The sequence below is a fragment of the Channa argus genome, chromosome 3 (genome assembly GCF_033026475.1).
Source record: "Channa argus isolate prfri chromosome 3, Channa argus male v1.0, whole genome shotgun sequence".
NCBI lineage: Eukaryota > Metazoa > Chordata > Actinopteri > Anabantiformes > Channidae > Channa > Channa argus.
The window spans coordinates 15287106-15298880 of record NC_090199.1 but is presented as its reverse complement, the minus strand read 5'-3'; the positions used below and the strand labels follow the sequence as shown (position 1 = coordinate 15298880).

Sequence of the window (11775 nt, the reverse complement as noted above, 5' to 3'; positions counted from 1 at the left end):
ATGAACTGTTGTTTGGATTGTGATGTGACATGCACACAAAGCAGAATACATGCACTTAATAAAAGCAGCTCGACAATGAGCTGCTTGACAATTCGAACAATCCTTCATTGTAATTTTTCATTAATTTTGCGCTTCCGTCCACGTCCAGGAAGGTTAGCTACAGGGCCATGGGCTGTAAACCTCTTGATGACACAGTGGACACAGGGAAATTAAAATCTCTGGAGATGGACTTGTAGCCTTCGGATTGTCCACGTTTTTCCACAGTTTTTTCTCAAATCCACAGATACCTATACACTTCTTTCTTTTCGCCATGCTCAGTGTGACAAACAACACAAAGGTTGAGTCAACTTTTCTCCATTTTAGCTGGTTGCTAGTGTGATTACTATATTGCCCACACCTGGTACCTGTCTAAATACAAATTACAGGAGCATCACATGCATGCATGACTATATCTCAGTTTGATTATGGTGAAAAACCAGGCTAAAGTTGACCCTTAACTGTTAATGAGTTAAAACAGGTCATCAGAGCAAATAGGAATATAACGTTATATAGTTAACATATTTTGTTGTTTTGTTTACTCTAGATACACCTTGCATCACAGGCATAAACACAAACAGGCACAAATAGATTTTGCAAGTTATCGCCAGCACAAATAAGAATAAATCATACAACAATAGTGTATGCTAAATGATTTAGAGTTTTGCGATTATTACTGTAATCTAATATAATTTTGTTACAGACCAAAAACTGGGCTCGTCCGGGATTTGAACCCGGGACCTCTCGCACCCTAAGCGAGAATCATACCCCTAGACCAACGAGCCACTGCATTTGTAGATTCTGAATGTAACTATATAAATGTTTTAAACTACATGTAAATGCTTTTTTTTTACTCCCAAATTACGGACAGTCAAATAAATTGTATTTACAGTGCAAACATAAGTATCCAGCCGAAGAGAGTCGATTCAGTCATGGTGTCGTGTGTCTTCCTGTAAAGCCCTCACAGCAGCGTTTTGTTCAAATTAGCCCAAACGTTTGAGCTGCAACACTACTGTCATGCACACGTCATGCCACATGGTACTTTAAGTAACTTCTGACTGCTGGCCTTTTCCCTTTTGACTGCTTGAAACGATGCTTTAGCTGATCTATTCTGTAAGTGCTTGTTCGACCTCCGATAACTCAGACGACAGTTGCTTTGTGTGACCGGGAGTCATCTCGTGTGTCGTTACTCTTTGGTGCAGCCTCCTGCCGGTCTGCCGACGTGGCGGGGCGGAAGAGGCGCCTCTGACTGGCACCGAACGGGTGAGCTGTACTGTCACTTTCACAAAAACAAAACTGTCTTTGAGCTTATTAGTTTTGCTTCGACTGCGGCAACTGAAATACAAAAATTTGGCAATAAACAGGGGCTGTTTCTTTGTGTAACGTGCTTTTGATACTTGTCACAAAATAATGCTGCCAATAATAGTCTGAATCATAACCTGATATGTTGCTGTCATTTTAAAGACACCCGTTGTCTTTGTGCTTGTCTGCACATTTTGCTGTTTGTTATTATAATGTGTTCCAATGTTGCTGCGATGCAGAGGCTTTGACACGCATGAATTTTCATGTTCATGTCATCAATTTGAAATGATTGTTTTGGTTTGAGAGCTGCAGTACTAGAGTATGCAGTTATACTGTGTTTGTACAGAAGGTTTTCACAGTTTCTGTGTTAACTCTAAACCCTTAAGCTTCACTTTTAAGCCACATTGTCAAACTTCACAGCGGCTCGTTTAGCAGGCCGTTGTAGTGTTTGTTTGTTTTCCTGGACGAAGAGACAGACCTGTTAGTGCATACAGTTTGCCAGAGATGCCCCTGCGTAAATAACATATTGTTGGCAAGAAACATCAACAGCCTGAAACAAACTTAACATTAAAACGGGGCTGACATTAATTATGACGCTACTGAAAGAGTTGTCCTCTAGATGGTGATGTTGTTTCAGTGGTGTGTTCACAGCCAGTGCTTTGGCTCTATTTTTATTGCAGAATTTCTGCGCCTGATTTATTTATTTATTTAATTGACTAATCTTTTTACACAAAATAAAATGCCGTCATCATCTTGTCTTTCCAATTCTAATTCCAATTTCAGTTTAACTAAGCCTTAAATTGTTGGCGGATAACAATTTATTTTAAAATGGTACAATTCCCACCAAAAGAAAGTGTGCAAACAGTATGCATTATTTTATTTCTTTTCTTTCAGCAAATAAAAGAAATAAATATCAATATAATATTGAGCATATAAATCACATGCAAGTTTTAATACTAAGTATGGCCTAGCTGGCTATTATATCGCATGATGGTCATGCAATGCTGTTAGAATAAGGTGAAGGTTTACAAACAAATTGATTTAGTGATTTTTATGTTGGGAGCATTTGAACTTTGTGCTGCTGTGAGACTGAGCTTGTGTTTTAGTATTTTGCTGTTTGTTTTCTGTTTAAAGATATGATTAAGTCAGTTTGGCCTATTTTGCAAGTTGACATTAGAACTCGATGAATTGACTAGTTGAATTTAAAAAAATCTCTATTTTTCTTTTCTTTATCATTCTTATTAAAAAACATTCTCTGGTCCCAGCTTCTCCAGTTTGACAATCTTTAATGTTTTATCTAATTTTAAACAGAATATCTTTAAGTTTTGGCAGTGATAGAAAAACACTTGAGACAGTGATGTTCAGCATTTCTGACATTTCTGTCACTTAAATCTTCTTTAGATCACCATGTCACAGGCTGCACCCATTGAAACAGACCCTTCTGTAGACCATACTCCTCCACCTGTCCAGCCCACCGATATCAACCCCAACTCCTGTCAGGATGTCTCAGCAGCCCTCACACCCTCCTCAGCTCCTCAGCAACCTGCTTTGATTCATGAGAGCTTCAATACCCCAAAGTCCACTGAGGAGATGACCACAGAAGACACCACAGCCAAGACCAATGCTTCTCAGGATCCCTTACACCAACCAGATGGTCCGATGGGCCAATCTGAGCCTGCTGCTGAGGGTCATGTGATTGAATGTGACCAACCAGTCAGTCTGGAACCAGACACATACGCTGCAGAGGAGGATGTGGAGGTTTTGTATTAGGCACTAGTTTCTACACTTGTTGTTCTTATTGTTTTCTGACATTTAATAGACCAAATTATTAATCTTCTGCATAATTAATATTAATATTTAATTTATATTAAATATTGATATTAATTAAATATTTAAAAAATAATATTAGATTAATATTCTGTGTATAAATGATGAGTTGCTGCTCTAATTGACTTTGATCATTGATGCCAGCAAATATTTTGCCTGGGGTAGCAGTTGGTGGGATACCACCTCTTTTTATACTTTAATCAATCTTGCAATTGCGCTGTGCAATTGTGCTGTAGTGTCTTTTAACTAATATTGTAATGTTTATGTGTGTTTTTGTGCGCAGATTTCACTTCAGGAAAAAGGCAAAGGTTGGGGAGATTGGAGTTCATGGGGAAAATCTCTTTTGAGTAGTGCCACCTCCACAGTGGGTATGTCTTTTTGTATTTTTCCTTGTCTTGTCCGCTTTATGTTCCAAGTCTTCACCTCTATGTGTTTTTGGGTGTAGGTCAGAGCTTGACCTCAGTTAAGGTGAAGGCAGGAGAGGCTCTGCGTTTTCACAGGACCTCAGTAGGAGAGGAGGCGCAAGAAGAGGAGGAACAAGTGGAGGGGAAACAAGAGGGAGGAAGAGAAAGCGGAGAGGCTAACCTGCCCAGCCCTGGGGAGGCATCTTGTGAGAGTGCTGCAGCTTCCAGCAGGGGTGTCTTTTCTACAATCTCTCATGCTGTGCAGAACACAGTGAGTGACTAAACACTAACACGTGAAATCATGTCGTGCATATCATGCACCAGTCATATGCAAGTTCACAGACATCAAATACAAACTTTCGCAGTTTAAGAAACTCTTGTCATCCCTTATCTCTTGAAAGTTTTTTGTTTCATTATAAAATTGATGAATCACTATCCTCCACCATGGAGGCAAAAAAAATTTAAAAAATCAACATTGTAATTCTTGTCGATTTAATACTGTATGACTGTGCCACAGAATACTAACATGCTAAGCTAGTAGGTGAACAATGTTTTTGTGTAGAGCCTTCAGCTAAACTGAACATGCTGCATCCCGAATGAGAGAAATTGAGCTTCTTCATTATTTTGTTTTATAATAATTTAAAGCCATAATCATAATTGAAATAAAACATTTATTGATTGCAAAGCTCTGCTCTGTACTGCCCCTGAACGCCTCACCGTGGCTGCTGCTGAGAAACTGCTGGGGCTATGCAGTCTGACTTTAAACCTGTGCACAAGCATGTAGGTGTTACTTGTACACCTATGATAAGAACCTCATAGAGTATCAGAGAGCTGCTATTAATATGCCAGACTCTCCTGGACCTTATAAGAAAGGTGGGGTGTCTTTCACTCATCAATGATCTGGGAAACAGCTAGACGTGAAACTGCATCTGTTAATGGATAAGTGTCAGTGATAGCAACTCATTGTTAAGTAAATCTACAAATAATGTAATATATCACAATATTAATTAGTTCCAAAGTTTGACTTGCTATCTCACTATTTTGATTTGAATGTAAAAATCTCATGTCAATTCTGTTACAACTCTGATGGGTCAAAATGACTTGCTACTTAGAGTTTCATAATTTTGTATTAGAACATAATACATTTAAATTAGTATATATCTAATTATTGTTAATTTAATTTATTTGCATTTATTTTATAAATCTTTTATAAATAAAGATTTATAAATCTTTGTCTGCATAACTTTTATCTAGAGTAAAAATAAATTAGTAGATGCTGAAGTCTTAGAATAATAAGTAATGTGGGGTTTGGTATAGTTTTGACATTTAATACAATTTTGCCTTGGAACATAATTTATCATTAAAATTTAAATTGTTATCATTACTAGTACATTTTATAAACATTTTCTTGTGCAATGAGCATGTGGTAGTTTGACTTTTCTGTAATTTGTGTTTTTCTGTCTCTCCAAGGGTAAGTCAGTGATCAGTGGTGGTTTGGATGCCTTGGAGTTTATTGGAAAGAAAACCATGACTGTTCTTGCTGAGAGTGACCCAGGTTTCAAAAAGACCAAGACCCTTATGCAGAAGACTGCATCACTGAGTCAGGCATGACCACACACACACACACACACACACACACACACACACACACACACACACACACACACACACACACACACACACACACACACACACACACACACACACACAGAAAACCAGTTTCCCTCCTGTTAACAGAGAAATAATATAAAACTGGTGCACAATGTCAAAGGTTCTGTGATTTTTCAGATGTTGAAGGAAGCCAAGGAGAGGGAGCGAGCACATCTGAGCAACCAGCCAATCAGCGCTCCCACAGCTCATTATGGTATTCTGTTTGACAACTACCAGGGCTTGTCACACTTGGAGGCCCTGGAGATCTTGTCAAATGAAAGTGAGGCAAAGGTAAGACACAAAAGTCAGGAATATGGAGCATGTTCTGGAAAAGCAGCATACTTTCAGTCACATATCTTCTGCTAGGTCCAAGCATTTCTGTCTTCCCTGGTGGCGGAGGATCAGGAGGAAGTGAAGATGGAGCTGATTGTCATCAAAGATATCTTCCTCAAACAAGAGGAAGAGGAGGATATAAAGGAAGAGGAATCGAAGGAAGGAGACCAGACGAAGGATAATGGTGATCTAAATTCCCAGTTACACTGTTCTACCCCCCTATGTGAGTGGCCTGAACCAACCACCAGACCTGTTGGACGTGGAGGTGGTCCCCAAGCACTGACCCTTTATCAGTTGGCTTTTGGTCTTGAATATAGATGTGAATACAGATCGCGAATATATTTCAAATACGTTAAATTTCTTATTAAATTGGTGCTAGGTCAGAGACTGAACATTTTGTTTTACCCTCAGCCAGTAGTTTAATGTATTGCCTTGGTGCATTGTTGTGGGGTTATGGAATTATGGTCTTAGCCATCAGTGATGGTGTGTGTGGTGAGTTCAACAGATTTAAACCCTAAACCGCAGAGCACTCTGCTTTCTAGCCTGGTTTATGTTACTCTTTATAGACCTTATCAGGGCTATTCATATATAACTATATTATGTATCTGCAGATACTTTGTTTTCTACTGACAATTTTGCGAAGCTTAGCCAAGAGTTTGAAATACATATTCTTCAAGTCTAACTTGTTAGACTTAGATTAAGAATTCGAAATGAGGACTTATTTTTGGTCAAATTATGGGGGTGGCTGTAGCTCAGTCCGTAAAGGCAGTCGTCCACGGACCACAGCGTAAGTGGTTCGATCCCCGGCCCTGGCTATATGTCGAAGTGTCGCTATATGTCGAAGTGTCCCTGGGCAAGACAACAGCCCATTCCCCTCCCCAGCTGCACAGTGCTGTTCTAAGCCCGGTAGAAATTGGGGAGGGTTGCATCAGGAAGGGCATCCAGGGTAAAAACTGTGCCAAATCAACATGTGGACAATGATCCGCTGTGGCGACCCTGAACTCACAGGATAAGCCGAAAGGACAAAAAAAAAAAAAAAGTTTGGTCAACTTATTCCGATCACATACTGCTTCTGCTTTGAACTTAGCTGAGACTGCTGAAATTTTTAATTTGTTGGTGCATTTAGATTGAGAGTTGCAGAATATTCCTTTTCAAAAAACAGTTGACCACCATGTTCAGCTGCAGGGATGGTCCATCCAAGCAGAGATGATCTAATTATCACCTCTGTAAAGTATTTTTTATATAATGTAGTGAAGAAGTAGGGTCCAACTTATTTTGAGTTTGATGCTAAAGTCAGAATATCTTAAACTCAATTTTCTAAACTTTAATATCTTGCAAATAAAGAAATTACCCAAATTCATATCATTCTTTTTCCCACCTTGTAATACTTATCTACTGTATGGTTTTTATCACTATCACAACCAGTGGTAATGAATGATATTGTAACAGCTCACAGGAAGAAACCCAAAATGCTGCTGGCTTTGCTGAAATGTGACAGCACCAAAACAAAAGCATTCTTTGCGGCATTCTTTTTTTCTTTTTTTTATTTACGGTAAAAGTAGAAAATGTGACATTCAATGTCAAGTATTGCCATGTTATTTAAAGTTTTTATAAGTTTCCATCTTATGTCAACAGCCACATGTCACACTACATTTTAAAATATGTATAGATGTGACAGGTGCCCAGAAGCGATGTCAGAGCAGTACAGAGTTCAGTGCAGGCAGCTGTCCCTTTCTGTGGTTTAACATGGCGCCTGATCCAGAGTCTGTGTTTGGGGGCTGCTAACACATACGCATCACAGATTCAAAACAAAACGAATCAGTTAAATGATCAAATATCATAGCTTTATGTGTGCTTTACACATTACACTATAATTTTACCAAATCTCTGCTATGCTTTTAGCTGAATGCACAAAAGAATAATATAATTTTGATCTCAGCATGGGGGACTTCAAAGCATGTGGTAAAAATCCATTCTCATTTTACACTTTATGGATAGCACTTTGCATCCACTGTATGCTTTAACGGATGATATGTACTGTAGTAGACTTATGCTTACATGACATGTTTATTTGTGTGTGTGTGTGTGTGTGTGTGTGTGTGTGTGTGTGTGTGTGTCAGCTGCCGATGGTGAGGAGTTTGTGAGTGTTCTCACTGAGCTGCTGTTTGAGCTTCATGTCGCTGCCACGCCTGACAAACTCAACAAGGTGACTCACACACACATATTTAGTGGCTTTCCAGCATTTGTAACAGTGTCCATGGACTTTTTGGATAAATTGGTTGTCATGTAGTCTGTGCCAGGAGATATCAGATGGAAAGGAAAAAAGTACAGTCATAGTGCTTCATCATTAAATCCTAATCTGGTAAAATCTGTGACTGACTCAACTCAGCTATGAATCCAAGGTTGAGCCCATGTATTTTTCCAGTACTTTATGTTCACATTTTATGTTTGACTTTTGAAATATCCTGTTGTATCCACAGTGGATTGTGTGGTCTGCACATTTTTTTTGGCTGATGCCTTTTTGCACTACAAATGCCCTTCCTGACACAACCATCCCTAATATTTTTTGCAATGGGGTGTCGGGCATCAAACTGCTGACTCTGCGATCAGTGGACTTTACCTCCTAAACCACTGCTGCCCCTGGCACTAAATGTAGACATACAGTAGATTTCTTTGTTGTAGGCTGGATTGCAGCAGAAAGGGCGTAAAAACTCATGCCCAATCAATGTGAGGAACACATTGTGCTGTGGCAACCCCTGAAGGGACGAGCCAACAGCTGCTGATCTTTGACTGCAGAAATATCAACTCTTTCGCTAGTGGAAAATCAAATGCTTAACTTTCTGAAAGAAAGATCATCTGAATATACAAATGTGATCAATGTAATTAGAAAAGGCTCAATCTTTTGAGTTTTTACTTTACTTACTTTTGTTCTACGATAAGGATGTACTGTATTGGTTTGAAAAATTGCATCAATATGAAGACAGTTCTCAGTTCAATTTAACATAATGTTACAAAGTATTAACTTAGTATAATTAATTAGATATCTATAATTAATCTAGTAGATTGCCATCTACTCTGTTGCTCTTTGTTCAGTTTTTCTGAGGAAAAATCAAGATATGTTGTTACCACATAAATAAATAAAAACCTTTTCCTATAAACTAGCTCCTGGACTATTATCATCAACAGAGACAGGACATTGCGATTAGTCTATCATAGCACATAATCTGTGATGCACAATGTCATCCACTGGACCTGTACAATAACCTTACCACAACTAAATGTCAAACACTCGCAATAGCCATTTGAATTTGTGAATTTGATCCGCTGAACTGTCCTCAGAACACTGGTTAATAACTTAAGGTACACAGCCATAGAAAGAAATGAAAACACAAACAAACATTTACAGTTTCAACAGCCCCACTTTCCTGCTGCAATCTTAGAAGTAATGTACATAACATAACATTAATGCCTTTGAAGTCCAACTGCATAATCGTAGGTACTTATCTATAACTTTCATTAGCATACATGTGTATATGCATAAAATTAACATATATCAGGTTGGCGATCTCTCACAGTGCAGAGTTGATGGGTGATAATTTTGCATCTACAGGCTCGGATGAGGGCCCATGATTGGGTGAGCGAGATAGAGCAGCCTGTCACTGCAGAGACAGTTGGCAGGGAAACGCAGGACCACCTGGGAGGAGAGGCCTCTCTGGAAGAGAACGAAACAAGGGAGAAAGATGGAGAGGAGCAGGGGAAGGAGGTGAAGGGACGAGAGGAAGAAAAGAAAGAGAAAGAGGGTGACCCAAGATCTGTAGAGGTGAGGTAAACTCAACCATATTAATTGACCTTTAATTTGATTTTTTCCTTAAATACCCTCTCTTGCCACAAGTCAGATTTGATTTAATACACCTAAATCTACCATACATATAATTTATATGAAGGTGTGTGCTCATTTCCCACTATACAGGCCGTCTACTGGTCATCCGTCGGTAGTTTGGCAGAAGTGACAGCTCGCAGTATCGAGCAGCTCCACAAGGTGGCAGAGCTCATCCTTCACGGCCAGGAGCTGGAGAAGGCTGCCAGGGACCAGGCACACATTCTCACCCGGTTTGTGTGTTTGTGTGTGTGTATGCATGTGTTTATATTTGTTTCTTGTGTGTGTGAGGAACATTACTCTAAGTGTAGCATGTTTGACTAAAACCTACATTGTTTTGTTTTAGATTGACTCGTGCAATGGGTAAGGAGGTGGAATGTTTGGCCAAGAAGTTCTCTCATATGCTGCTTCTTGTTGGGGTAAGTCAAGAGAGACTGTGTGAGTGTGTCTCACCATGTCTCATAATAAACATGTTGTAGTACCATTGAATTTCCTTCTATGTTGCTTCCAGGCCCATTTGTCAAAACTAAAATCTCTGCAAATCTTTAAGAGTTCATCATACATGTTTTGGCATGATACAGAAAAGAAAAAGCATTTCCAAATGAATGAGCCACATCCAAAATGCTGTGTTCTAAATAGTTTCTCAAATAGAGGTATATGGAACATAGGAATAAGCTATACAATCTTAAGTGAAACTGCTCTAAATGAAGGGTTAAAAAATTTCTTTCCTATGTGCTGCTTCCTGTCTCTCTCTATTTTTTTTTAGGGCCAGAGGAAAGCAGAGGAGTTGAATCCACTGGTAGATAGTGTGCTGCTAGAGGTAAAACTGATTTTTAACTAAAACAGTGTTGTTCTATGCATTTTCTGAATATGTTATGCTTCTAAAATATTTTTTAATGTCTTTTATACACGTGTATATATCACAGCTCATGCATAGCAGTAAGTAAACCTGTGCAATTTGATGTAATCCAATACATAAAAGTCAGGAATATTCTGTCTGCAGGGCTCCAACAGCACCGACTACATCCAGAATGCATTTCAGCTGCTACTGCCCATCCTGCAGATCTCCCACATCCAGAGCCAACACTGCCGACCCACCACAGACCCAGCAGCACAGACGCAGCACTAATGGACACACACACACGCTTCCTGCTCAGCTGCTTGTCATAATTTATCAATTGTACAGTAAAGTATAGAGAACACATTATTTCAGATCAAGTGCTTATATATACACTAAGTGCCATGAAGATGTTCACATATGCCGTATCTGGAAGATAACAGTTTAAATATCATTGTAGAAAAGAACCATGTGCATATGTGCATCTCCTCCACCTTGTATCTCTTAATGTGTTTTTTTTTTTGTTGTTGTTTTGCAGTTGATATTTTATGAAGAACCAGTCTGCGTTCTGAGTTACACATCAGTTGTGATTCATTCTGTCTGGTTGGTTGTCACCAAAAACTGAACCAAAAATATAAAATGACTGAACGTAGGGGACATTAAACTAATGTAAATGGAGCTTTCTTTGCACTCCTTGCAGTCCATTGTTATTTCAACAGAAACTATTATGAATAACACTAATAAAATGTCTGTTTTCTTAAATGTTTTAATCTAGTTTTTTTTTTAAAAATATGATATACACCAATTTTTGTTCAACACTACCTTATGTCTTATCCAGCTTGATTTGAAAGAAATGTCTGATATTAATACTTTATAAGACATTTAGTTCTGTTTCTCCCAGTTGTTGTGGATTTTAAAGTTGTAAAGTAGCTTAATTAATCTCTAATTAGACTTTTTATTTATTTTATTTTATGGTTTGTTTTTTATGTGTGTGCTGCTACATTTAAATTGGCTCTTTTGCTTTCTTGTCTACAGTTGGATTAGATGATCCAAACCACACTAACATCTGTATGCTAACACAAAGTTATCTTAGTATAGCACAAAGAATTGAAAAGTGAAAACAGCTACCCTGACTTTTTCTAAATGTAACACACTATACCTGCCAGTACCTTTAGAGCTCAATAAATAATATGTTCAGAATGCACAAATGTTTTTTTTTTTTTTGCCTGTTTCTAGTATTTATGCTAATCTAATTATCCACTGATTATGGATATTTAGCAGACAGACATGAGCGTAGTTTGAATGTTCTTATTTAGCTCAGCAAAAAAGTAATAAAAGCAAATCCTTAAGAAGGAATGAATCCAAACATGGAGATGGCTTTTATGTTGTCTTGCCCTCAAGATTAAAGTTTTTTTTTTTTAAACCAGTGTTAACTTGACTCAGATATTGAAACATCTCAAAGATTTAAAAAAATACCCTCTTCCTCTTTTTTACTTCTCCTTCCTTTT

General features: G+C 38.3%; 1 protein-coding gene and 1 non-coding gene across 3 annotated transcripts; one reads left to right on the top strand and one right to left on the bottom strand.

The window, feature by feature from the left end:
• Positions 1-749: 749 nt before the first annotated feature.
• Positions 750-821, bottom strand: trnap-agg (transfer RNA proline (anticodon AGG)). Its single transcript has one exon. It is a non-coding gene; the product is annotated as a tRNA-Pro (tRNA).
• Positions 822-1156: 335 nt separating this feature from the next.
• On the top strand, positions 1157-11475 carry fam114a1 (family with sequence similarity 114 member A1). 2 transcript variants are annotated; one of them, XM_067497089.1, is made up of 13 exons: positions 1157-1299; positions 2740-3096; positions 3449-3533; positions 3611-3840; positions 5040-5174; positions 5358-5510; positions 5586-5736; positions 7673-7758; positions 9163-9372; positions 9523-9662; positions 9776-9848; positions 10196-10249; positions 10433-11475. In XM_067497089.1, the coding sequence occupies exons 2-13, from the start codon at positions 2746-2748 to the stop codon at positions 10556-10558; spliced, it is 1794 nt and encodes a 597-aa protein (XP_067353190.1). In that variant the 5' UTR covers positions 1157-1299; positions 2740-2745; the 3' UTR covers positions 10559-11475. The 2 variants fall into 2 exon arrangements, with proteins under 2 accessions (XP_067353190.1, XP_067353189.1); XM_067497088.1 differs by having other exon boundaries at positions 5586-5775.
• The last annotated feature ends 300 nt before the right edge of the window (positions 11476-11775 follow it).